The following is a 27,870-nucleotide window of genomic DNA, read 5'->3' on the forward strand; positions in this document are numbered from 1 at the left end:
TTCCCAGGGGAGAGGGAACATCCAGGGCTCAGCAGGTAATTGGCTCAACACCTACCTTGCTTTCCCTCTGAGCTCAGAGGGATAAATATTTTGTCTTGCCCATTCACCCTCTGAATGGCACACACTCAATCCATGTCTCAATTGTCTCGAGGATTAAAAATCCTTCTTTAACCTGTCTCATCCCCTTCATCTACACTGATTTGAAGTGGATTTACTAAGTGACATCAATAAGGGATCATAGCTTTCACCTGGATTCACCTGGTCAGTCTATCTCATGGAAAGAGCATGATGTTTTGTACACTCAGTGTAAATCACCATTGAAAATTTTCCCAAAGATCCTGCTGTCACCTTGTTCTTATACAAAGCACCTGATGATTGCTTCCTCTCCCTCTGCAGGGTCCTGGAGCGCTATGTGCAGGACCAGATTCCAGGGGCCAAAGTGGTGGTGGAGTCCATCGGACCGCGGCGGTTCGGTGACGGCTTCGAGCAAGAGGACTACTCCAAGTCGGACCTGATGGTGTACGCTATCGACCCTCTGACCAACAGGGCCATTTCACGCCAAGAGCTGTTCAAGTGAGTAGCCTGTCACTACGGTGGCCCTGAGTTTATAACTAAAGTGATTGCCCCCCTTAGGGCCACCCTCTGCAGTATCCAGATACGCCATCCCTGTGGAGCAGGTGTTTACCCAGTGACAGACAGAGGGGGGAAGTCACTACTCACCAGAGTTGTTTTGTTCCCTGTCACCCTGCAGTCAGGCCCTCATTAGAGAGCCAACCACATGCCCTAGTACGACAGCAGCCCCGGTTCTGCCATTCAACTGGCTGACAACCGGCTAACCCACCACTCTGTACTGCTCCCTACCCACTCTCCACATCTAACCGCCCTCTGCCTCTTTCAGCTCCACAGCGTGACAAATGGACCTAGTGAACAATGGCAACATAATTGTGTAGCAGTGTGTCCCCACACCTATCATTTATGCCTCCGGCCATTACAGGGAGTAGAGTGTTGCTCTCTGTGTTCCATTGTTCGTACTTAGATTTAACTGATAGATATCATACTGATTTTCTCATGCACATAATTGATATATGACTGGATACATTCGTTTTTTCCTGACCACTTAACTATAACTAAGTCCTGGTCAGGTCAGGTGAGGTGATCAGGAAAAACTCCAGGCCCTCTGACTGATGGGGATGCTGATGATGATGATTGTAATGATGTGATAGTGATGATGATGACTATGTGTGGGTGTGTGTGTGTGTGTAACTATACTACATGTAATCTGTGTGTTTCCATCCGAGGTTTCTGGATGGGAAGCTGCTGGACATCAACAAGGAGTTTCAGCCGTACCTGGGCCGAGGCGGGAGGATCCTGGAGATACGCTCCCCGGACGTGGTGACCAGCGTGAAGAAGGCCGTGCAGACCGTGGGCTACACCGAGGGGGCGCTGCTCGCCCTAGCCGTCATCATCATCCTCTGCTGCATCCCCGCCATCCTCATCGTCATCATCACCTACAGGCAGTGAGTAGAAAGAACAGTTAGTTCAAAGTTCAAATGCTTTATTGGAAGTACATTATGTGTCAAATGGGAATGTGAGTATGAATAGCCCACAAGGCACAAGTACTGGTGCAGACAGACACAGTGGTGCAGACAGACACAGTGGTGCAGACAGACACGGTTGTGCAGACAGACACGGTGGTGCAGACAGACACGGTGGTGCAGACAGACACGGTGGTGCAGACAGACACAGTGGTGCAGACAGACACAGTTGTTTAGACAGCACTTTACCTGCTTTCCAGCCCTCAGAGGCTGTCCCTAATGCCCATCATTTTAGAAGGAAGCAAGCTTTCTCTCCGCAATTCACCATGGAAACTCCTTTGAGCGCCGGCATAATCGTCTATTTATACAGCGTGAAAGCACATTAATTAATGTCAGAGCAGATAAACACTGCAGACTGATTGTTGTGGTTTGGGGTAGATTTTCTCCCTCTGCTCTGAGCCTGCGAACCAAACCGAGCAGCATATGGCTAGACTGAGAGCCGTCACGATTTCAAGACTGACAGCGTCACCATTTCAGGGCTAGACTGACAGCCATCACGATTTCAGGGCTAGACTGACAGCCGTCACGATTTCAGGGCTAGACTGACAGCCGTCACGACTTCAGGGCTAGACTGACAGCCATCACGATTTCAGGGCTTGACTGACAGCCGTCACGATTTCAGGGCTAGACTGACAGCCGTCACGATTTCAGGGCTAGACTGACAGCCGTCACAATTTCAGGGCTAGACTGACAGCCGTCACGACTTCAGGGCTAGACTGACAGCCGTCACGACTTCAGGGCTAGACTGACAGCCGTCACGATTTCAGGGCTAGACTGACAGCCGTCACGACTTCAGGGCTAGACTGACAGCCGTCACGACTTCAGGGCTAGACTGACAGCCGTCACGATTTCAGGGCTAGATATTAATCAGATGAGAAAATAATCCTCTGTGTCATCTTCATCAGTGTCTCAGCTTCAGGAAAGTGGCTTAGCCTACAGATAATTATTTCACTCTCTTTCTTTTTGTATTAAGACAATGATTATAAGAAGCATTGTGTCTGTAATTTGCCCTCGCTAATACTGACACCCTTCTTTCTTCTTTTTCTTTCTTTCTTCTTTTTCTTTCTTTCTTTCTTTCTTTCTTTCTTTCTTTCTTTCTTTCTTTCTTTCTTTCTTTCTTTCTTTCTTTCTTTCTTTCTTTCTTTCCTTTCTTTCCTTTCTTCTATTGTCAACAGATTCAAAGAGTGAGTATTAAAATCATCAAATCACATTTTATTGGTCGCTTACACATACAGTGGGGAAAAAAAGTATTTAGTCAGCCACCAATTGTGCAAGTTCTCCCACTTAAAAAGATGAGAGAGGCCTGTAATTTTCATCATAGGTACACGTCAACTATGACAGACAAAATGAGAAAAAAAAATCCAGAAAATCACATTGTAGGATTTTTTATGAATTTATTTGCAAATTATGGTGGAAAATAAGTATTTGGTCACCTACAAACAAGCAAGATTTCTGGCTCTCACAGACCTGTAACTTATTCTTTAAGAGGCTCCTCTGTCCTCCACTCGTTACCTGTATTAATGGCACCTGTTTGAACTTGTTATCAGTATAAAATACAAAATTATGATTTTTGTGCAATTCCAAGACATTTTGCCATGCCTAATGTGTATTTTTGTGATGGTTGAGTGACTCGAACATGTTTTCAAAGCCAATGATTGGGATCAGGGAAGTGTGCATAACCTGTTTTTATACACTGCAGTCAGAGGCAATAAATAAGAAATGTGCAGGCAAAAATTGGTTTCTTTGAGTATATTGTGGTGCCACTGTGTACCAAGATATTTATTTATGTGTGCATTTATAATGTAGCAGAATATGCTGATGCTGTAACTTAACGTAACTTGGTTGAATTTCTCTCCATGGTACTACTAAAGGAGACAGGCGGAGTGTGCTAAAACTGCTCAGATCCAAATGGCCCTCCTTACTGGCAAATCAGCGGTCGCTGCCACCAACAACCTGTACGAAGAGCTGGGGGACAGCACCATGTAAGCTTTATAATATATCCCATCTTATCCCATTATGTGGGTTCTTGCAGATTCTCTGTTTAATTTAGAATTGGACCAATTTTCCTGGGCGTGATTGGGTTCCCTGATCAAACATACGCTACTGTAGACATTGTTTTAAGTTTATCTGTGAGGTTAAAGACATGCTGTGTTTCAGTGTAATTCTTCACGGGGGCAACTGGGCAAAGCTGTTATCACCGTTCCATGGCTCAGCAGTTTCCTGCCTTCCAGATACGCTCGCTTCCATTAACTATTAACATAATATAATTTCATATGCAAGGAAAATACAATCTGGAATATGAAATGTTTTCAAGATGGAGTACGATTGACTTCAAACCAGACCGGCCAGCTCTCTGAAAAATAGGGGGAAATGAAGGTCAATTTAAGATAATTTAAATACTTATTCATAAGTGCCGTGGTGAAACATAATTGATTTTATCGATAAGGTTGTTGAGTGGCTCAGCCACAATGTGGCTGCAGTCATTGTAGGCAGATATCGAGCAGTACAGGGTTTGGCTTCATGTGCTGCTGCAAAGCCATAAGCCATTGGTCCTGATCACATGGAGCACAGGCTGGAGTCTAGAGTTACTTTAGATTAACTGGTTAACTGCTCTGCTAATCAAGTAGCCCTCAGTGCTCACTTGTAGCTTCCTCCTTATCTGATCAAAAACAATGCAATGGCAGAGTGAATCGTTTTTTAAATGGTCAGCCATCAACCAGGCGGTTGACATTCAGAGAATGAAATCTGCTATTACCGGCAGTAAAGCCTGTAGCATTTCTGTGATTCACCCTGCTTTTCCTGCTATACTCATCTATCTTATTGCCTACTTTCCCTTCCTTGGCCTCCAGAGTGAAGTGAGTACTTGTGTCGTATCGCTAGGTTGTAACTGTGGAGTCAAATCTGTGAGCTGTGAAAGTTGTGCAGTTGCTCATTAGAGTTTTTGTTTAGTCTCTGCTTCTTGTCTGTTGTTGGCTATTATTCAAGTAGGAGGCCCTTTTATTGTATGTAGATCAGTGGAGGCTGGTGGGAGGAGCTATAGGAGGAAGGGCTCCTTGTAATGGTTGGAATGGAATAAATGGAACGGTATCAAACACATCATACATATGGAAACCACATGTTTGACTCCGTTCCATGTATTCCATTCCAGCCATTACAATGAGCCTGTTCTCCTACAGCTCCTCCCACCAGTTTCCCAGGGTGAACTATTCCCTGTGTTTTGATCTCTTCAGTTACTGTCCAAAACATACAGGTAACTGCCAAAATAAAGGAAACTCTTCAGTAAATTATGGATACAAAGTATATTGAAAGCAGGTGCTTCCACACAGGTGTGGTTCCTGAGTTAATTAAGGAATTAACATCCCATCATGCTTAGGGTCATGTATAAAAATACCCAGTTGCCCATTATTTTGGCTACCATGGCTAGAAGAAGAGATCTCAGTGACTTTGAAAGAGGGGTCTCAAAGGAGCATAGTGGGTTTAAAGGGTGTGTGTGTGTGTGTGTGTGTGTGTGTGTGTGTGTGTGTGTGTGTGTGTGTGTGTGTGTGTGTGTGTGTGTGTGTGTGTGTGTGTGTGTGTGTGTGTGTGTGTGTGTGTGTGTGTGTGTCTCAGTGTCTCAGTCACCACATCTCAACCCAATTGAACACTTATGGGAGATTCTGGAGCAGTGCCTGAGACAGCGTTTTCCATCACCATCAACAAAACACCAAATGATGGAATTTATTGTTGAAGAATGGTGGCCCAACGCCCTATTAACACACTTGTTGTTGGTGTTTCCTTTATTTTGGCAGTTACCTGTAGATCGTGTCAGTCTGGCAGTTGCAGTCTCACTTTGCTTTGTAACTTTTTAGTAGAGGAGATAGGTCGCTAAGCTTATTTGTTGGCAGTAAGGTGTAAATGGTAGCCTCAGATAAACAACCTTTTTCTTTGGGAATGATCCCTTATTCTGACTGTCTCATCACACCTTTTCTCTCTCTATTATTTCAAGTATTTTTCTCCTCTGCCATCTCCATTAAAGCAGGAGCAAGCACTGTCTGCTAGAGGAGGGTAACCGCCAGAGGCTCATAAGCACATTTGCCAGACGGGCCGTCGCTGCACACAAGCATTCCAGTGCCAATGTGATCCTCCTCAACAATATGCCCAAATCCGAGAGTAACATTACGTTATTCTCGGACGAGAACCCCCTAACCACCAAGAACCCCCTGTTTGACGAAGGCACGGGCACGCTCAGCAGCCCAGAGATCCTGGGGCAGCACCAGAGGACGATGGACCTCCTGGGGACCTACTCACCCCCGCGGGCCCCTGCGGTCCTCAGAGAGGGCCCCTTCTTGAGTTTCAACTCCGGGAGCTCGGGCCACTCCTGGACACTACCCTCCAGGCTCCACAGGAAAGAGATCAAATCAAATCAAATCAAATTTTATTGGTCACATGCGCCGAATACAACAAGTGCAGACATTACAGTGAAATGCTTACTTACAGCCCTTAACCAACAGTGCGTTTATTTTAAACAAAAAAAGTAAGAATAAAACAACAACAAAAAAAAAGTGTTGAGAAATACAAAGAGCAGAAGTAAAATAAAGTGACAGTAGGGAGGATATATATACAGGGGGGTAACGGTGCAGAGTCAATGTGCGGGGGCACCGGCTAGTTGAGGTAGTTGAGGTAATATGTACATGTGGGTAGAGTTAAAGTGACTATGCATAAATACTTAACAGAGTAGCAGCAGCGTAAAAAGGATGGGGTGGGGGGCAGTGCAAATAGTCCGGGTAGCCATGATTAGCTGTTCAGGAGTCTTATGGCTTGTGGGTAGAAGCTGTTGAGAAGTCTTTTGGACCTAGACTTGGCACTCCGGTACCGCTTGCCGTGCGGTAGCAGAGAGAACAGTCTATGACTAGGGGTGGCTGGAGTCTTTGACAATTTTGAGGGCCTTCCTCTGACACCGCCTGGTATAGAGGTCTTGGATGGCAGGGAGCTTTGCCCCAGTGATGTACTGGGCCGTACGCACTACCCTCTGTAGTGCCTTGCGGTCAGAGGCCAAGCAGTTGCCATACCAGGCGGTGATGCAACCAGTCAGGATGCTCTCGATGGTGCAGCTGTAGAATTTTTTGAGGATCTGAGGACCCATGCCAAATCTTTTTAGTCTCCTGAGGGGGAATAGGCTTTGTCGTGCCCTCTTCACGACTGTCTTGGTGTGCTTGGACCATGATAGTTCGTTGGTGATGTGGACACCAAGGAACTTGAAGCTCTCAACCTGTTCCACTACAGCCCCGTCGATGAGAATGGGGGCGTGCTCAGTCCTCTTTTTTTTCCTGTAGTCCACAATCATCTCCTTTGTCTTGGTCACGTTGAGGGAGAGGTTGTTGTCCTGGCACCACACGGCCAGATCTCTGACCTCCTCCCTATAGGCTGTCTCATCGTCCTATAGGCTGTCTCATCGTGTGTGATGCTCTGAGTAGACAGGTAGACCCGGTGCAGTGGGAGCTGGAGCTACTGAAGACTGAGCTGAAGGACAGTAAGGACATGCTGGACGGCCTGGACTGGGGGTACCTGGAGAGCAGCACCTACGTGGAGCCCAAGCCCCTGTCGGTGAAGGAGCAGGCCAGGCAGTTTGAGCAGCAGGCCAAGAGGGAGATGAAGCAGAGGCAGAGCCGTGACTCCCAGGGGTCTCTCTCTGCTGACTTCCTGATGGGATTGGGGTTCGACAGCCCCCAGCACCGGGCCAGAGAGGACCGGCAGACTCTGGACTCCATCCTGGGTAGAGGCAGAGAGGACCGTCAGTCTCTGGACTCCATCCTGGGTAGAGAAAGAGAGAGCCCACCATGCATCATTATCACCCAGAGCGATGGTAGTCCACCCCCCAGACACAAGCCCACTCCGCCCGTTCCGCGCAGGTTCAGCTCCAGCTTCTCCAACTACAACTCAGCCTCCACCGAACCCTACGAGGTCAACCTGGAGGTCATCCCCGAACCCCCAGACGTGCCCCCCCCCTCCTCCTCCCCAGCCCAGCTCCCCTCCCCTGCTGCCCTCCACCACTCCCCCCTCTATGCCTCCTCCTCCCAATTCCCCCTCCCCCCTTAACTACGGCAAAAACCCTGTCCCACCTCCTCCTCCACCTCTCCCTCCTCCCATGTCCCCTTCCCTCAATCGTCCATCTACGTTTGTGCTTCCCCCCCTTCCCGCTGTGACCACCCTGAGGCCTGTGTCCCTGCGCCCTCCCCCGCCGCCCCTCCCCATCGACCCCGAGCTCCCCAGGAAGGAGCTGAAGGGGATCCTGAAGAACGTACAGAACATCACCGACATAGAGAAATCTGTTGCCAACATGTGGATTCAAATAGACAAGAAACAGATGCTTCCACAGGGCGTCCTGAAGCCACGATGGTCTGTCGATTCTGTGGACTCTTTATATGGTGAACTAGACACTGCAGAGACCGTAGCCCCCACCACAGCAGAGGTACAGGCTGAGGCTCTGGTTGGAGAACAGTCGGAACAGGTGCACGTCCAGCCAAACATGAAAATGAACTCCATAGTGGAAGAGCTGGAGAAACGCTTCCCCTCTCAGTCCACTGCAATGTGACTCTCTCTCCTTCTATTTCTCTTCAGTTTCTTATTTTTTGCTTCTTCATTTTGTGTTATTTTGCAATTCTATTGTTTGTCATTTTTTGGTTGTCATGTTTTTTTTTTTAAGGGAGTTGTTTTCAATCTGATATGTCGATTGATATTTCTTTATATATGAATTGATGGCTAGTCTTGTTCAGTATCATAGCTTAGCCTATAATTGTATGGTTTTATGGTCACCTAAAGATGAAAATAATCTAGAGAATTCTACCCATCCGTTTCATTAAAAGGAGAAATGGTATTCATTTCTCTAAAGTTATTTCAACCATTTTGAGTTCCAAGGTAAAATCGCATAAGGAATTTCCCGACTTGAGATATGAGTATAGCAAACATTAGGAACACCATCCTATTATTGAGTTACACCCCCTTTTGCCCTTAGAACAGCTTCAATTAGTCTGGGCATGGACTCTACAAGGTGTTGAAAGAGTTCCACAGGGATGCTGGCCCATGTTGACTCCAATGCTTCCCACGGTTGTGTCAAGTTGGCTGGATGTCCTTTGGGGGGTGGACCATTCTTGATGCACATGGGAAACTGTTTAGCATGAAAAACCCAGCAGCATTGCAGTTCTTGACACACTCAAACCGGTGCGCCTGGCACCTACTACCATACCCCATTCAAAGTCACTTAAATATTTTGTCTTGCCCATTCACCATCTGAATGGTACACACACAATCCATGTATCAATTGTCTCAAGCCTTAAAAATCCTTCTTTAACCTGTCTCCTCCCCTTCATCTACACTGATTGAAATGGAGTTAACAAGTGACATCAATAAGGGATCATAGCTTTCACCTGGATTCACCTGGTCAGTTTATGTCATGGAATGTTTTGTACACTCAATGTATAATTTGCCACAGAACACGGGATTACTCCACTCCACTGAGTAGCTATCGTATATGTGTTATATAAAGCTTTGCTCGCTAGCACACCACATGTTATCTCTGCTTCTTCTTCTTCTTCTTCTTCTTCTTCTTCTTCTTCTTCTTCTTCTTCTTCTTCTTCTTCTTCTTCTTCTTCTTCTTCTTCTTCTTCATAGCATACGAATTGGATTCGTAACATAGCATACAAATTGCAAAACAATTATAATATAACTATTGTGATGCCACGAGAGGCTACCGCTTCCAGCGGGGTTGCCCAAGTAGTGCAAGGAGTCCAGGTTCAACCAAAACAAGGATTTTTATTAAAGGTCTTCGGCAACTAACGAAATTATAACACAATTCTCTTCTTCCCCGAGCCCACCCTCCAGACCGTGTCTCTTCCCTTCCAAACAACTCCAGCCCATCAGCCCCTCATTGGTTTCAGCTGCGTGGGAAGATTGGCCACAGAGGGTTGGAGTTCCCGACCATACCAGCAGATGGAGCCATAGCTGTCTGGGTTTGCAGCCACCTCAGGGGGATGTAACGTCCCTCCAGGACACAGCCTCTCGTGACATCACACATCCCCCTCCTCGGGACCGACGTCCTCGTCGGGGTAAAGGCAGTGAAGAAGGCATCACGCCGGGAGAGGGCGTCCGCATTTCCGTGGTGCTTGCCAGCCCTGTGGACAACCGAAAAGTTAAACGGTTGCAAGCTCAAAAACCATCTGGTTACTCTACTGTTTGATTCCTTGTTCTTGGCCATCCACTGCAGAGGGGCGTGATCAGATACCACCATGAAACGTCGGCCCAGGAGATAGAACCGAAGGGACTCCAGGGCCCAGACTACAGCCAGACATTCCTTCTCCACCGTTGAATAGTTCTTCTCTCTTGGAAGTAACTTCCTGCTTAGGTAGAGAATGGGATGTTCTTCCCCCGTCATGTGCCTGGGTGAGGACAGCACCCAGACCCACCTCCGAAGCATCCGCTTGGACCATGAATTCCTTCTTGAAGTCTGGTGCCACCAGGATCGGACTGGAGCAGAGTGCTCGCTTCAGGTTGCGGAAAGCCGCCTCCGCCGCAGGGTTCCACTTCACCATTCGTGAGTGGCGTTTGGTCGTCAGCTCCGTCAATGGTGCCGCTATGGTAGCAAAATCTGCAATAAAGCGTCTATAGTAGCCAGCGAGGCCCAAAAATGACCTTACTTGCTTCTTGTTGATGGGCTGCGGCCAGTCCTGTATGGCCCGCAGTTTGGCTTCCTGTGGTTTGACCAACCCCCGCCCAATGGTGTACCCCCAGGTAGTTTGTCTCACTGAAGGCCACCTTGCACTTCTTCGGGTTTGCCGTGAGCCCTGCTTCCCTGAGCGAATCCAGCACCGCTTGTACCCGGGGGTAGGTGGCTGGCCCAATCCTGACTTTGTATAACCACATCATCCAAATAAGCCGCTGCGTGCCTCTTGTGGGGCGCAAGGACTCGATCCATCAGGCGTTGGAACGTGGCAGGTGCCCCGTGGAGACCAAACGGAAAGTCGGGTATACTGGTAGAGCCCTCCCGGGGGTGGCAAAGGCTGTCTTCTCCTTAGACGCCGGGGTCAAGGGCACCTGCCAGTAGCCTTTGTGAGATCAAGAGTGGTTATGAAACGAGCATGCCCCAAGGAGTCTATTAAATCATCGACACGAGGCATTGGGTATGCATCAAATTCAGACACTTCATTCAACTTTCGATAGTCATTACAAAATCGTACTGAACCGTCGGGCTTGGGAACTAGTACTATGGGACTTGCCCAGGCACTGTGGGACTCTTCGATTACTCCCAACTCCCGCATCTTCCTTACCTCCTTCTGTATAACCACTTTACGAGCCTCTGGCACGCGGGTACGGGCGCTGGTTTACCGTTCGGCCAGGCATGGTGCGGATCTCATGTTGGACCACCTCTGTGTGACCGGGGAAGGGAGGAGAAGACATCCTGGTTCTGCTCCACGAGTTCCAGGGCCATCTGTCGTTGATGTGGGGACAGATTTGGACCCAGCTGAACCTCTTCTCGCGCCGGTTCCTGGGTCTCTGTGGGGGTAGAGAGCTAAACAGCGCCTCTCTGGCGTGCCACTTCTTTAAAAGGTTAACATGATAAATCTGCTCAGTTTTCCTCTTATCTGGTTGCCTCACCTTGTAGTTTACTTCTCCCATGCGTTCAATGACCTCATATGGTCCTTGCCAGGTTGCCAGGAATTTGCACTCAACGGTTGGCACCAGGACCAGCACTCTGTCCCCCGGCTTAAACTCCCTGGGCTGAGCAGATCTGTTGTAGGAGGCTTGCTGTTGCCGCTGACTGGCCTCCATGTGTTCCCGCATCATGGGATAGATGGCCTTCATTCTCTCCCTCATAGCCCCTACATGGTCGATCAGTGTCCGCTGTTGGCATGGCTGCTCCTCCCAGGCCTCCTTGGCGATGTCGAGCAGTCCTCTGGGTCTGTAGGAAAGCAAGAGCTCAAAGGGTGAAAAACCAGTAGAAGACTGAGGTACCTCTCTCACCGCAAACAATATGTATGGTAACAGCTGATCCCAGTTGCGCCCATCTTCCCCTACCGCTTTCCGCAGCATGGATTTTAGTGTTTTGTTAAAACGTTCGACTAGGCCATCTGTCTGGGGGTGGTAGACCGAGGTTCTCAGCTGTTTGATTTTCAGTAAAGCACAGAGTTCTTTCATCACCCTGGACATGAATGGAGTCCCTTGGTCCGTCAATATCTCTTTTGGGATTCCCAGACTAGTTGAGAGACGGAACAGCTCCTTGGCGATTTGTCTGGATGTAGCCTTCCTCAGCGGAATGGCCTCCGGGTACCGGGACGCATAGTCCAGAATGACCAGAATGTATTGATGTCCCCTGGCACTTTTCGGTAAGGGCCCGACTATGTCTAATCCAATCCTCTCAAAAGGAGTTTCGATAATGGGCAAGGGAATGAGCGGGTTTCTATATGTGGGCTTTGGCGCAACCTGCTGACACTCAGGGCAACTACGGCAGTAGTTCTCTATCTCTTTGTGTACTCCTGGCCAAAAGAAACGTTGCATGATTCTTTCCTTAGTCTTCTCTACCCCCAAGTGGGCCCCTAGCGGGTGTGTGTGGGCTAGGTTGAGTACTGTGGCCCGATAGGGCTGTGGCACGAGGAGCTGTTCATGCACTTCCTCATTTTTCTTGACTATCTGATATACTAACCCCGGTTTACTGCGAAATGGGGGTAAGTAGGGGTTGTCTTATCACCTAACACTACACCTTCTAATACCTGCACATTTCTTAAGGCATTTGCAAGAGTAGGATCTTGTAATTGAGCCGTACCATACTGGCCTGTGAGAGGGGGAAGCTCTTGGGTGCCTGGGACGTCTTCTTCACTGGAGAACGGAGCACTTTCCTGGGCTGCGTTCTCTTCTCCCGTATCCGGACCAGTCTCGGTGTCGGTCTGGGCACCTGCCATCCCTATCAGAGCCCGGGCGGGAGTGAGTAACTCGGAGGATTGCACCGGAGCCTTCCCAGGATGAGTCTTGCCTCTCCGTTTCCGAGGTACTCGGGTTATCCTCTCCTGAGACTCTCTCCAGAGTGGGTAAAAGGCTGGGCAGTCTCGTCCAATTAGGACAGGGACGGGGAGGGAATCAACCACCCCCGCCGTCGTGTGTATGGTTCCCCGTGTGCTGGTCATTGTAAGTTCAGTAATGGGGTATTCTCTGGTGTCCCCATGGACACAGGAAACTGGGAGGACTTTCCCCGGGGTCGGACACGTTGGGCCCACCAAATCCTTACGCACCAGGGTGGCCCGGCTACCAGAATCCAGTAAGGCCTCCACATCATGGTGATTCACAGTTACCGGGCAGGTGGGGGGGTCGATCTGGGCCGCCATCTACGACTCCCAAGAGCGAGGCAACCCGGTGTGTGGGTGCTGAGCTGGAGGACTCCGCAGTGGGCATAGGTTCATCGGCTGGTTTCCCACACTGCCAGGAGATATGTCCCATCTCCCCACACCGGTAACACTGTCGAGTTTCCCCCCTCCTGGTGTACTCTTCTTGGACCCGCCTGGTTTCTGGCTCCCCCTGGAGCCGGGATAAGTCCTGACGTGGCTGGGTTCGAGACCTTGGGGTCCTTTGGACGGGTCCTTCCCATTTGTGGTGGGGCCGCACTCCTGGGGTCTTTTCGGGAAGCATTCAGCATCTCCGCTGTGGCCTGGTACTTTTCCACAGCTTCCACGGTCAGATCAGCCGTGGTCAAGGCCTGTTGACTGATGAACCGTTTTGCCTCATAAGGCAGGGGCGCGTAGGTAACGATCCACCACAACGGCCTCCACCACCGCCGCTGCTGTATTCCTCTGCGGATCCAGCCATTTCCTTGCGATTCGGACAAGTTCATGCATCTGCGCCCGAGGAGGTTGGTCTGGTTGGAAGGTCCAACTGTGAAAGCGCTGGGCCATACCAAATTTTGTGAGTCCATATCTGCTGAGGATCTCAGACTTCAGGGCATCATAGTCAGTAACCTGGTCAGGGCCCAGGTCCCGGACAGCATTCAGCGCTTCCCCGGTTAGAAAGGGGGGCTAACAGACCAACCCACTGTTGCTTGGGCCAGGCTTCCCTAGTGGCCGTGGCCTCAAATGCATGCAGGTATGCCTCAATGTCATCGGTAGCTCCCATCTTAGATATAAAGTCACTTGCCTTTATTGGGCGGGTATTTTGGACCACCCTCTGTCTCTGCAACTGCAATTCCTCTGCCTTCAGAAGGTTGGCTTTCTTTTGCTCCTCCAAGAGAGCCACGTTTGCTTGCATCTGGGCTTGCTGGCCAGCAACAAGGGCTTTCAATATGTCCTCCATTTCAGTCGGCGGGGAGCCTACGGCCAACTTGGAAAACTGGGTGATCAAACCTTCGGTATCCTCCTCTGACATGCACTATTAACGCTTGAGCGTGCCCGTATTCTCCACCATCTGTGATGCCACGAGAGGCTACCGCTTCCAGCGGGGTTGCCCAAGTAGTGCAAGGAGTCCAGGTTCAACCAAAACAAGGATTTTTATTAAAGGTCTTCGGCAACTAACGAAATTATAACACAATTCTCTTCTTCCCCGAGCCCACCCTCCAGACCGTGTCTCTTCCCTTCCAAACAACTCCAGCCCATCAGCCCCTCATTGGTTTCAGCTGCGTGGGAAGATTGGCCACAGAGGGTTGGAGTTCCCGACCATACCAGCAGATGGAGCCATAGCTGTCTGGGTTTGCAGCCACCTCAGGGGGATGTAACGTCCCTCCAGGACACAGCCTCTCGTGACATCACACTATATATATATATATCTTTTTTTTTTCCAGGATGCAACATATCATATGAAATGGATGACGTAGTACACAGAAAACTGCGACCCGTTTTGGCTCGTGAGCACCACTTTCAAAACTACTGGCAGAAATTATACAAAAGTTATGGAGCATCACTTGAACAACGTCCTGTCTAGGATTAGGACAGTGCCTTTCTTCTGCTGAAGGAGTCACAATATGAAGACAAAACACTAGATTTAGTGCTGAGATCAAAGTCAGCAATGTTTCACATTAACCACGTTTCCATCCACAGTTTTTATGTGCGTGAAGTCATAATATATATATTTTTTAAATAATCATGACAGCTGTGATGGAAACAGAACGTTTTGATGTAATTTTATAAATGCGGAGAGATCATTTGTTCATTCGACATGGTGTGATCTTTTTGTGTCGATAAAATGTATTATGCGGGAAATGGCAGTGGAAACGCCTTTATGCACAAATATTGATATAATAACCATCATATCGAAGACAATTTGGAGTCACGCGATGATATGTTGTGTTGTCCTCCCATTACGACTCTGGAAACCATGCAGTTTATTAGGCTACAAATTAAATAAGTTATGATGAACTTCACAGGGTGGTGAAAGTGCACAGTGATGAGCTTGATGCTCCTTTCCAATAAATATTGAGGGTCTTATTCTGGTGACATGATGATCGATGCTTGACTGCTGTGACATGATGATTGATGCTTAAGCCGGTGACGACGAACGCTGAAGCCTGCCCGAACAAGGAGGGAAGGCAGCCTCGGCGGAAGTCGTAACAGTACCCCCCCCCTTGACGCACAGCTCCAGCAGCGCGCCGACACCAGCCTCAGGGATGGCCAGGAGGCCGTGGAGCAGGGCGAGCCGGATGGCGACGGTGGAAATCCCACAACAGGGAGGGATCGAGGATATCCCTCACCGGGACCCAGCACCGTTCCTCTGGACCGTACCCCTCCCACTCCACGAGGTACTGAAGGCCCCCCACCCAACGCCTCGAATCCAGGATGGAACGGACAGAGTACGCCAGGGCCCCCTTGATGTCCAGAGGAGGTGGAGGAACCTCCCACACCTCCGACTCCTGGAACGGACCAACCACAATCGGCCTGAGGAGAGACACATGAAACGAGGTGTTAATACGGTAATCAGGGGGAAGTAAGAACCTATAAGTGACCTCGTTGATTCTCCTCAGGACTTTGAACGGCCCCACAAACCGCGGGCTCAGCTTCCGGCAGGGCAGGCGGAGGGGCAGATTCCAGGTCGAGAGCCAGACCCGATCCCCCGGTACGAAGACCAGGGCCTCACTGCGGTGGCGGTCAGCGTTGGCCTTCTGACGATGCACAGCGCGCTCTGGTGCCATGGTGCCAGAACCGGTTGGTAACCTAAAACACATTGGAATGGCGTTAGATTAGTAGAGGAGTAGCGGAGAGAGTTCTGGGCATATTCTGCCCATGGCAAGAACACCGACCACTCCCCCGGCCGGTCTTGGCAGTAGGATCGCAGGAACCTACCCACATCCTGATTTACCCGTTCCACCTGCCCATTTGACGGGGTGGAACCCAGAGGTCAGGCTGACCGAGACCCCCAGAAGTTCCATGAACGCCTTCCAGAGCTTGGACGTGAACAACGACCAGGATGGTGGTGTTACCTTGGGAGAGGGGAAGATCAGTCAAAAATCAACACTTAGGTGAGACCATGGTCGTTGTGGAACTGGTAAAGGTTGTAACTTACCCGCTGGGAGGTGCCTAGGTGCCTTACTCTGGGAACACACCGAGCAGGAGGAGACGTACACCCTCACATCCTTAGCCAAGGTAGGCCACCAGTACTTTCCGGTCAGGCAGCGCACTGTACGACCGATACCTGGGTGACCAGAGGAGGATGATGTGTGTGCCCAGTAGACCAGACGATCACGGATAAGAGCAGGCACGTACCGCAGCCCAGCTGGACACTGAGGTGGAGATGGATCTGTGCGTAATGCCGCATCCATCGCCCATACTACCGGTGCCTCAATGCAGGAGGCCAGGAGTATGGGGGTGTTGTCTCTGGGCCTCTCCTCTGTGTCATACAGCCAGGACAGTGCGTCTACCTTCACGTTCTTCGTACCCGGAATGTATGACAGTGTAAAATCAAACCGGGTGAAGAATAGGGCCCACATGGCCTGGCGAGGATTCAGCCTCCTCGCTGCCCGGATGTACTCCAGGTTATGGTTGTCCGTCCAGACGAGGAAAGGGTGTTTCGCCCCTTCGAGCCAATGCCTCCACACGGTCAAACCTCGGACAACAGCCAACAGCTCCCGATCACCAACGTCGTAGTTCTGCTCCGCCGGGCTGAGCTTCTTAGAGAAGAAGGCACAGCGGCGGAGCTGGGGTGGCGTGCCCGAGCGTTGAGATAGGACAGCGCCTATGCCTACCTCGGACGCATCCACCTCCACTACGAACGGTAGTGATGGATCGGGATGGGCCAGTACCGGGGCTGAGGCCAGGTCAGCCTCAGCAGACCAGCAGATCCGGGATGGCCCACCCTTCAACAGGGATGTAATGGGAGCTGCGACCTTGCCAAAGCTCAGGATAAACCTTCAATAGTAGTTGGCGAAGCCAAGGAAGCGCTGCACCTCCTTAACCGTGGTTGGAGTCGGCCAATTACGCACGGCTGAAATGCGATCTCCCTCCATCTCCACACCTGAGGTGGTAATGCGGTATCCGAGGAAGGAGACGGACTGCTGGAAAAACAGACACTTTTCTGCCTTGGCATAAAGGTAATTTTCCAACAGTCGGCCCAGCACTTTGCGAACCAGATGCTTGGCGCGCGTAGTGGAATACACCAAAATGTCATCGATGTAGACCACTACACAGCGACCAAGCATGTCCCGAAACACCTCGTTCACAAAGGACTGGAAGACGGATGGAGTATTCATCAAACCGTAGGGCATCACCAGGTATTCATAATGCCCCATGGTTGTGCTGAATGCTGTCCTCCACTCATCTCTCTCTCGGATACGCACCAGGTTGTACGCACTCCTGAGATCTAATTCGGTGAAGAAGCGCGCCCCATGCATTGACTCAATCACTGAAGGAATGAGGGGGAGAGAATAACTAAATCTTATCGTCTCCTTGTTCAGTGATCGATAATCAATGCACGGGCGCAGACCGCCGTCTTTCTTCTTCATAAAGAAGAAACTCGAGGAGGTGGGTGAAGTGGAGGGACGTCTATACACCTGACCAAGGGACTCGGTGACGTATGTTTCCATAGCCTCCGTTTCAGCCTGCAACAGGGGGTACACATGGCTTCTGGGAGGTACAGTGTCTACCCGAAGGCTTATCGTGCAATCCCCCGCCCGATAAGGTGGTAATTTTGTTGCCTGTGTCTTTGAAAACGCGTGCGCCAGATCGAGGTATTCAGGGGGAATGCGCACGGTGGAGGTACCATCTGGACTATCCACCGTGGTTGCACCAACGGAAACACCTAGACACCTACCCTGACACTCTCGCGACCACCCCGTGAGAACTCTCTGCGGCCATGAGAAGGTGGGGTTGTGGAGTGCTAGCCAAGGGATACCTAATACCACAGGGAAAGCAGGAGACTCAATAATAGAAAAAGTAACCTGCTCACAATGAGTCTCCTGGGTGATCATGGTGACTGGTATAGTAACTTCCTTAACAAACCCGGACCCTAATGGTTGACTATCAAGTGCTCTGATGGGGAGTGGAATGGATAAGGGAACCAATGAAATGCCTTGACGGTGTGAGAATTCCCTGTCCATAAAGTTCCCAGCTGCGCCTGAATCGACTAGCGCCTTACACTGGGGAACTACAATGTAATCAGGAAAGTAGATGTGTAGGGTACAGTGCGCAGCAGAGGGCTCTGAACGAGTGTGAGTGTTCGATACCTGGGGTGATGCGAGAGTGCCCTGCCTGCCGCCTCCAGGCCCAAAAGAGCATTGACGACTACGTGTGGTGTACTGTCCCTTCGTGCCACCAGAGTGGCACTGTCGTCCTCCGCTCTATCGGACGGCGGCTCCACCCAGCTCCATCAGCTCGGGATCCGAGTCGTCTGTGGTGGAAACAGGCAGACCCCTACCAGGACGTCCTCTGGCTGCCAGCAGGTTGTCCAAATGGATGGCCATGTCCACCAGTTGCGTGAAAGACAACATGGTGTCCCGGCAGGCTTGCTCCCGTCGGACGTCCTCCCGCAAATGGCACCGGAAATGGTCGATCAGGGCCTGCTCGTTCCAAGCGTCCGAAACTCCAACGCAAAGTCCTGCGCGGTCCTCGTCCCCTGCCTCAGGTGGACCAGCCGCTCGCCCGCCTCTCGACCCTCGGGGGGGTAATCGCAAGGTTGCTAGTTTTAAACCCTGAGCCGACAAGGTGAAAAATCTGTCAATCTGCCCTTGAGCAAGGCACTTAACCTTAATTGCTCCAGGCTGCTCAATAATGTCTGTGACCCCACTCTCAGATGGAGTTGGGAAATGCAAAAACACAAATGTCCACCTCACACTCGTACAGGTTACCCACTTGTAGATGCATTAAAACAGGACAAATATAAGCACCCCCTATTTGATATACTAGTGATGGTTATTTTTTCACCCAGTACCACAAACTGCTTATCAACTTTGTCAATGATGACATCCATGCTCAGGCCAGGGGGCATAGCCGTCCACTGCGGCCCAGTCTCACACACCCTCCTCTTGGGAGGAGGCATGACCTGATAGCCCCATATGATTAGTACAAGTTGACGTCCCTGAGGCGTGATGGCCTGGCAGGCCAGGGCCCACACAACACCACGCAGCCATCTGTCTTTTGCTCACTAGATTACACAGTCTGACCTCGTTCATCCCATTATATATCACACTGCCTCTTCAGTCAGGTGTGGAGGGAGGGGAGAGAGAGAGAGAGAGAGAGAGAGAGAGAGAGAGAGAGAGAGAGAGAGAGAGAGAGAGAGAGAGAGAGAGAGAGAACCACCTAGGGGCACATTAGTTGCCCCACATCATGAGAGGAGGGGGGCTTAGCCATAAATCTTCATTTGGAATTCCTCATTAGATTCACATCAGAGAACAATTGCAGTAATTTTCTTCAGATGATCAGCGACCTGGGCTGAATTCTAATTTGTGTTTTACGCAAAGTGGTTCGGCTGATTAACAGAGATACACTCCTCTCTGTTCTTTTTTTTTCCATTTTCTAATGAAATTTTTTCCTTTGTCCAGTGTCTCCGAATGGTCCTTGCCATTAGTGTGTGTAAAGTATGAATGGCTCTGTGTCTTTCATATGAACTCATACTCTGAGATCCCACAATGGTATATCATGGATAACATAGGTCTCAGTCAGATCCATAGGGTGCAGTATTTTATCACCCTAAACTCAGATGATATATGATTTGATGCCTACGAGGTATGCATTCCTATTCAGCGCACATCGTTTCCAATTGGTTTGATTACTGAAAACAATTTGCCCATGTGACGGGTGGACTAGTCGATAGCTATGTCGTACTAGAACATTTCATTTTGAAAGTTATGAAAGTCTTGTAATTCACACACTTTTTCAAATGTTGGCTTTCATTCCTCCCTCTCTCTCTCTCCCTCCCTCTCTCTGTCTCTCTCTCTCTCTGTCTGTCTCTCCCTCTCTCTCCCTCTCTCTGTCTATCTCTCCCTCTCTCTCCCTCTCTGTCCTCTCTGTCCCTCTCTCCCACTCTCTCTCTCCCACTCTCTCTCTCCCTCTCTCTGTCTCTCTCTCCCTCTCTGTCTCTCTCTCTCTCTCTCTCTCTCTCTCTCTCTCTCTCTCTCTCTCTCTCTCTCTCTCTCTCTCTCTCTCTCTCTCTCTCTCTCTCTCTCTCTCTCTCTCTCTCTCTCGCTCTCCCTCTGTCCGTCTCTCCCTCTCTCTCCCTCTCTCTGTCCCTCTCTCTCTCTCTCTCTCTCTCTCTCTCTCTCTCTCTCTCTCTCTTCTCTCTCTCTCCCTCTCTGTCCTCTCTGTCCCTCTCTCCCTCTCTCTCTGTCCCTCCCTCTCTCCCTCTCCCTCTCTCTCTCGCTCTCTCTCCCTCTCTCTGTCTCTCTCTCCCTCTCGCTCTCCCTCTGTCCGTCTCTCCCTCTCTCTCCCTCTCTCTGTCCCTCTCTCCCTCTCTCTCTCTCTCTGTCCCTCTCTCTCTGTCCCTCTCTCTCTCTCTCTCTCTCTCTCTCTCTCTCTCTCTCTCTCTCTCTCTCTCTCTCTCTCTCTCTCTCTCTCTCTCTCTCTCTCTCTCTCTCTCTCTCTCTCTCTCTCTCTCCCTCTCTCTCTCCCTGGGTGAGGGGTAGGGGTAGAATAGATCTAAGAGCACTGAATAATTCACATTATTGCCAAAAGGAGATGAACAACTGCTTTACAATTCTCATGTACTTGAAACTGAAAAATGGGTGAAGGGAGACCACTCTCTGCTTTTGATTTAAGCAGCCAATTGCTGCTACAGTAAGTAATACAATGTTCATATCTAAAAGCTCTAGCAATCTTTATCTTGACAATCTTGTTTACTGATTTCCTCAATGCTTCTTCGCCTACAGGCGCGGATACGGACATCATGAGGTACGTTGGCGTTTCCATTCCTCTGAAATTGGCGTTGCTGCTTTTGAATGGTGGTCCTACTTGTCAGTTTATTTAACATCATGTTATCTATGGACACAGCCTTGATAGAATGACCAAAAACTAAATATGGAAATAAACGTCCAATGCACCGCCCGTCTTGTATTTAAGGAGGCGATGTGATGAACAGATATTGGAAAGGTTCTGCTGATGGGGGAAGCTGTCATTCCCATCAAACTCCCCCTGACCTCGCTTGCAACCCGTTCCCCATCCATATTTACATTGATCCTCTGTCTGTTTAATGAAACCTTCCTCTTATCTACTTCCCTTACTGCTGTCTTTTCCTCAACTGTCCTCTCTCTCTCTGGCAGCAACAGCAGTTACTCAGGCCCTCTCTTCTGAGACCGGAGGTACAGAACTCTCTCTCTCTCTCTCTCTCTCTCTCAATTCAACTTGAATTCAATTTAAGGGCTTTATTGGCATGGGAAACATATGTTTACATTGTCAAAGTAAGTGAAATAGATAATAAACAAAAGTGAAATAAACAATAAAAAATTAACAGTAAACATTACTCACAAAAGTTCCAAAAGAATAAAGACATTTCAAATGTCATATTATGTATATATACAGTGTTATAATGATGTGCAAATAGTTAAAGTACAAAAAGGAAAATAAATAAACATAAATATAGGTTGTATTTACAATGGTGTTTGTTCTTCACTGGTTGCAACAGGTCACAGATATTGCTGCTGTGATGGCACACTGTGGTATTTCACCCAATAGATATGGGAGTTTATCTAAATTGGATTTGTTTTCGAATTCTTTGTGGGTTTGTGTAATCTGAGGGAAGTATGTGTCTCTAATATGGTCATACATTTGGCAGGAAGTTAGGAAGTGCTGCTGCTGCTCAGTTTCTACCTCATTTTGTGGGCAGTGTGCACATAGCCTGTCTTCTCTTGAGAGCCAGGTCTGCCTACAGCGGCCTTTCTCAATAGCAAGGCTATGCTCACTGAGTCTGTACACACTCTCTCTCTCTCTCTCTCTTTCTCTCTCTGTCTCTCTCTGTCTCTCTCTCTCTGTCTCTCTCTGTCTCTCTCTCTCTCTGTCTGTCTGTCTGTCTGTCTGTCTGTCTGTCTGTCTGTCTGTCTGTCTCTCTCTCTCTCTCTCTCGCTCTCTCTCGCTCTCTCTCCCTTTGCTCTCCAAAGTAGTGTAAAATCCTCCTTTAATAAAGCCTGTTTGATGGCCTTCTCTTGTTTTCCTTCAACTTTGAATAATACCTCTTCTTTACCCACAATAGGAGCTCTCTATTGAGTCTGGCATCGATCCTGGCCAGGACTATTACACCCAGGATTATTATAATTATGACCATGGGTAAGGGAGTGTGTGTGTGTGTGTGTGCATGTGCATGTGTGCTTACATGCGTGGCTGTGTGTGTGTGTGGGCACGGTGTGTCTGTGTACGGTGTGTGTTTGTGTTCCTAAAGCCTTTATGATCCTGTGTGTATATGAGTGCCGACAGTTCACCTCACACCAGGGAAACTCAGTCAGTCTGCAGAGTCCAGAGACTCATTTAGAGTTAAATACCCATCCATACCAAACAGCTCTCAACACAAAAGGCCACCAGACTGCCTCCCCACTGAATAATCGGAGTTTCCGAACAGCCTTGAAGTGAAGCGTTCAGGTCAGAATACATAATGATAGCTTCAGACAAAATAGTTCATATTGTCGTTTGTTGCCACCTGTGATGAATTCCATAATTTAGTTTTAAGACACTAGAGACCCCCATTTAGGTCTCCTGGCACAATGATAGCCAGGCTAATCACTCACTTCGCACATTACATGCTATCAGAACAACAAGGAATGTTGATGCAGATTGAATGTTGTGGATTTAAGCTCTTAAAATGTAGCCCCTCCAGCGCCCAAGTGAGAGGATGGTAGTTATAGTGCACGTGTGTCAAACTCATTCCACGGAGGTCAGAGTGTCTGCAGGTTTTCGCTCTTCCCTTGTACTTGATTGATGAATTAAGGTCACTAATTAGCAAGGAACTCCCCACACCTGGTTTTCTAGGGCTTAATTAAAAGGAATAAACAAAAACCGGTAGACACTAGGCCCTCCATGAAATTAGTTTGACTCCTCGGATGTAGAGGATGAATGATTCGGATCTCCAGATGCTGTAGCAGCAGATAGATTTACCTCTCACTGTCTTTGAGTGTCTCTCTCTCCTCTCTTCACTCTCTCTCTCTCTCTCTCTCTCTCTCTCTCTCTCTCTCTCTCTCTCTCTCTCCTCACGCTCTCTCTCTCTATGCAGCTTTTCACCTTTTAATTACACCATCCAGGCTTCTGATTTCAGCCATACCGGGTGTTATTTTTCTCTCTGCTATGTAGCGGGTCTCTCAAAATGCTAATGTTTCCCTTCACACCGACCGCTATGAATAAAATTAGAGTTCGGCTCACGTTGGGGTAATAGTCTTCTGCCTGGAGGCTTGAGCCATTTAGCCATTTGGTCACTACTGACACCGTGTACTGTACACTCTTAGAATTAGTGGTCCTCAAGGAACCCCTGGAGTTCCTCAAGGAACCATTGCTAGTCAATGGTTCATATTTGCATCTTCGATTAGTTGAGGGGTTCTTGGAGGAACCTTTAATGGTTCAATGTAGCAACGTGTTCCTGGAGGAACCCTGAAGCAGAGGCGTGGCTTAGTAGGGGCGTGGCTTGAAGATAGATATTCTTTAAAGTATATGTCATTCTTGTTCATCTGTTCTTTTGTATTGTCATCAAATGGTAAGGTTAAAAACTGTATTGTAGCTTCAGTGAGCTTCAAAAGCCTATGTGAATCCTGAATGTAAATAGTTAACACTTTATTACAGTAATATTATATTAGAATATATAATATGCATAGCTATTCAAGGAACATTTTAACATGATGAACAGTAATGACATTTATGCTAACTCACTGAAAGCCACGCCTCCAATAAACCACACTTCCAATCTGATAGGCTGCTACCTCAAAACCCCTCCAATCACAAAAGGGTTCCAGTTTGAACCTTTACGCAGAGGTTCCTTAAATATCATTTTCAACTGGAAAGGTTCCGCCGGTGTGGCCACCCAAAAGGTTCTTCCAGGCACCTTTACTTCTTAAGAGTGTAGGTTAAAGGTCACCACAGGTAACCAAGTCAAAGTACTTCCCTGTCTCCATCCAGTCACAGTCAGCCCTGTTAAGCTGATGGTCTGTTTCTATTTTAGCAGACGGTTTCTCCCTGGGAGCACTCAAAGCCTTTAATCTGGATTCATAGTGACCTGACATCTACACTCTGTAGTGAGTGGGCCCTGGATCTTATTGTACGCCTTGTCTGCCCCCCTCTGGCACTAAAGACAGGCTGAACAAAGACAGAGAAAAAAAAAGAAATAGCCTGCCTGGGGTAATGACTGTAAAATCCCATAAGGAGGCCTTAGTCTACATAAAGACAGGCTCCTTTACCGCCCACCTCTCTCTCTTTCTGTTATCCACAGTCAGGAGCCACTGGGGATCCGGGCCTAATCACATGTTCTGTTTCACACGCGCATCTGAAAAACAATTGGCAGAATTATACTGATAAGTGTATGGACAGAGGTTGAATAAATTGTGTTATGGCTGCGAGTGTGTGTGTGTGTGTGCGTGCACGTGCGTGTGCCGAGCGTGCGTGTACGTGTGTGTGTGCTGCGTGTGTGTGTTGTCTGTCTGTGTATGTGTGTCTGTCAGTACAGTATATAACTAACCCGTTGTGTCTCCCTCCAGGTATGAGCTGCCTCAGTATGGCAGTCGCAGGAAGTTGATATCTCCGACAGGCCTGTATGAAGAGTATGGAGAGGTGATGGTGGACGACGATGGGAGCTACTACTATTACAGTCCACAGGAGTCAGACGGAGAGGTAGCAGATTTTATCTCCAATTGTTACATTGTTCAATAGCTATCTGTATGATTCAAAATGATGCACCTTTGAATGAAATGAAAATGAATGTGTGAAACTAAATGATGTCCCTGGAGGAACCCCTGCCTGGGTCAGTAATGGGTCAGTAATGGTTAATGGTTAACAGTGGCTTTAACGGTGGCTTGGGCTGATGTGACTGTAACATAGGTAGCCATGCGTGGTGGGAGGAGGCCATCTGTGCGGGGCAGATGACCGCCCCGTGCCCCCCCCAGTGGCCACCCCCAGACAGGTCCTTAGAGACCAGCAGTCCCCCCATCCCAGGCCAGAGCAGGAACATCCACCATCAGCACTGCTGCTGCAGCAGACTCCCAGCCCCACCACTCCTCTATGGCTGCTCAGTAACTAAAGGCAGTCATGAAACTCAGCAATGTCCTGGTGAGCCCCCCTCGGTTCCCCCGTGGAACAAAGCCAGGATATTCCCCTTGGAAGTTCTCCTCCAATGATCGGAGGGACGGAGGAGATGGTGGGGACTTCCCTGAACTAATTAAGGCCCACTGCTCCAACAGCATGCTGAGGATGAACAGTGATACTGTAGATGGTCATAGATGGTAGCTACTTCCAGGCTTCAGACGAGGCCGAGCCCTCGGTGAAACAGCGGTTGGAGAAGGCGCTAAGACGCATAAACATATCCAGCAGGCTTCAAGCGTGGAGGATATCCTCAGTGTGAGCTCTGAAGCTGAGCAGAGGATGTCTGGGTCCAGGTCCCATTGCTCCAGTGACTCTGAGAGGGTGATGAGGTGGCAGGTCTCCCTGGCTGGGGACAGTTGTGAGCAGGAGGGCAGCAGCTCTGAGGCAGGGAGCATTTGTAAAGAGGTCCCAGGGGAGGCTTACTCAGACATGAGGAGTAGGAGCGGCACTGCTTCATCCTCCACACTGGATAGCAGGGGCTACTCTGGAGGAGACTTAGGCGAAGAGGAGGCCCAGGAGAGGGCTGTAGATCCAGACGAGGAGCAGGGGGAGAGCCAGGGAAATTCTGAGGAGGAGGAGAGGAGGTCAAAGTCAGATGGGGACTCAGAGAAGGAGTATGAGACCGAGGAGGAGTCCCAGACAGAGAGAGAGAGAGGCTGGGGATTCTGAGAAGAAAGAGTCCGATAAAGGTCAGGATCAGAGACTGAGGAAGAGGAGTGTGACGTCTGCAGAGGAGGTCACAGAGCCAGGGACACGGCCACAGACAGCCTCGTCCCTCGTCCAGCAGAAGATCCTCTGTGGTCTCCAGCCACAGTCAAATTAGACAGGACAGTGGCAGCAGCATTGGCAGCAGCAGTGGCAGCAGGAGAACATCCTCTTATGCACAGCACAGTGGGAGAGAACAGATATCTTCTCTTAGCAGAGTAAGAGTCTCTAACCCAAGCTCCAGGAGCTTTAGATCCACCAGGATGAGAAGCGCTAGGTGTTCCTAATGTTTTGTACACTCAGTGTATATCTGTTTATCTGTCTGTTTGTTTTTGTTGTTCAGTACGGGAGGAAGAAGCGGATCAAGCTGGTGGTGGACAGGGAGTATGAGACTAGTTCCACGGGGGAGGACAGCGCTCTGGAGCCCCAAAGAAACCGGCTGTCCAACCTGACCAACCACAGCAACGTCAACGGCAGCGTGTACCTGGCACAGAACGGCTCGGTCATACGCACCCGCCGGGCCGCCCACTCAAACAACATCAAGGTCAACTCCCCTGTGCGGCTGGGCAAGCACTTTAAGAAACTAGACAAACTGGCGGTGACTCATGAGGAAAGACTGCCACTTAACAGCCCGGTGGCGACCACGTCCTCGGCCGACAAGAACCTAAACACCCGGCCCTCCAGCGGCTCCCTGGCCTCCAGCACCACAGGCCCCGAGAGCATTGCGTCCAAGTCCAACATCACCAAGGCCAGGAGTGAGAGAACACGGAACACGGAGGAGCAGGAGTCAACAGTGGACAATGAGGACGTGAGAGAACCATTAGAGTCTCAGAGTGATCGCACCCATTCCGATGACGAGGAACTATGGATGGGGCCCTGGAACAATCTGCACATACCAATGACAAAACTGTGACTTTTGTATTTTGACTTTGCTACAGTATGTGACTAAATGAACTTTTTAGTATTGTCCCCAATTACTTAATTCATGGCATACATCTCAATTTAATTCCACTTTATTTCAGTATTATATTTGCATTTATTTATCAGTAATCCACTGGTTTCTTGTTAAAAGTGTTGCCTACAAAAGCAGCATCGCAATTAAATTGGATTCATCTTTAAAAATTGGCTTCTCTCTATTTAGCTACATCCATCCAAAAGTTTTTGCAACCAGTAAGCTATTAGGGTTCCTTTAAATACAGAATATTAACACATTTGAGTTTACTTAGGATAAAACATGCTATTTTCCCAATGTTGTCACTTCTAGAATGTTCTTTCCTAAGAGGAGTTTATAAAAATATCTCGGAGACACAAAGAGTCTTGAAAAGTCTTGATCAGGGATGCACTTGCTGTCCACATAAGCCTTTACCTGTGCCCCAATCATAAAAGTCACTCAGACTCGAATACAGTGTTATTTTTGTCATTTTTATACAGATTGTTACATTTTTTAGGGATAATTGAAATACTATCCTGTTTCCTGCATACTGCATATTTGCCATGTCTTGAAATAACAATTCTGGTTGTGGTCTGGTTTTGAATCGATATTCGTAATGGCCGTGTGATGTTTATAAGCACATGAAAAACCAATGCAGTAATCTTTGTTCTAGTGCTGCCTTCACTGATATATCAAATACGCCTTCATCTGTCTGGGTTCCAACCTAATGATGGAAACAGAAATAAACATTTATCATCAAACTGTTGCTAGTTTTATTCATCTAGTCCTTTTTCCCCTCTCCGAAATGGTTAAAAATCAAAATCCAAAAACCTCAGTGTATGCTATGCCCAGTTAAAATGGGCATAGCATTGACATTGCAGTCAGTTCAATTTCCATGTGTTTGCTTCTGCTCTGAGAATCAGCAGTATGATATTGATGACATTTC

The 27,870-nt window shown here is 48.8% G+C and overlaps 1 protein-coding gene across 2 annotated transcripts in view; it reads left to right on the forward strand.

The window, feature by feature from the left end:
* Window positions 1-27,666, forward strand: part of LOC121532223 (protocadherin-15-like) — a 216,720-nt gene extending 189,054 nt beyond the window's left edge. The window contains exons 30-38 of one of the 2 annotated variants that reach the window (XM_045206129.1): window positions 397-573; window positions 1,299-1,517; window positions 2,771-2,779; window positions 3,467-3,577; window positions 20,893-20,914; window positions 21,283-21,321; window positions 22,209-22,282; window positions 24,688-24,820; window positions 26,337-27,666. In XM_045206129.1, the coding sequence (XP_045062064.1) occupies window positions 397-573; window positions 1,299-1,517; window positions 2,771-2,779; window positions 3,467-3,577; window positions 20,893-20,914; window positions 21,283-21,321; window positions 22,209-22,282; window positions 24,688-24,820; window positions 26,337-26,906 (1,354 nt within the window). In that variant the 3' untranslated portion in view covers window positions 26,907-27,666. The remainder of the gene's footprint in view (window positions 1-396; window positions 574-1,298; window positions 1,518-2,770; window positions 2,780-3,466; window positions 3,578-20,892; window positions 20,915-21,282; window positions 21,322-22,208; window positions 22,283-24,687; window positions 24,821-26,336) is intronic. The other variant, XM_045206161.1, reaches the window with a different exon arrangement.
* The last annotated feature ends 204 nt before the right edge of the window (window positions 27,667-27,870 follow it).

The sequence above is a fragment of the Coregonus clupeaformis genome, chromosome 1 (assembly GCF_020615455.1).
Source record: "Coregonus clupeaformis isolate EN_2021a chromosome 1, ASM2061545v1, whole genome shotgun sequence".
Lineage (NCBI taxonomy): Eukaryota > Metazoa > Chordata > Actinopteri > Salmoniformes > Salmonidae > Coregonus > Coregonus clupeaformis.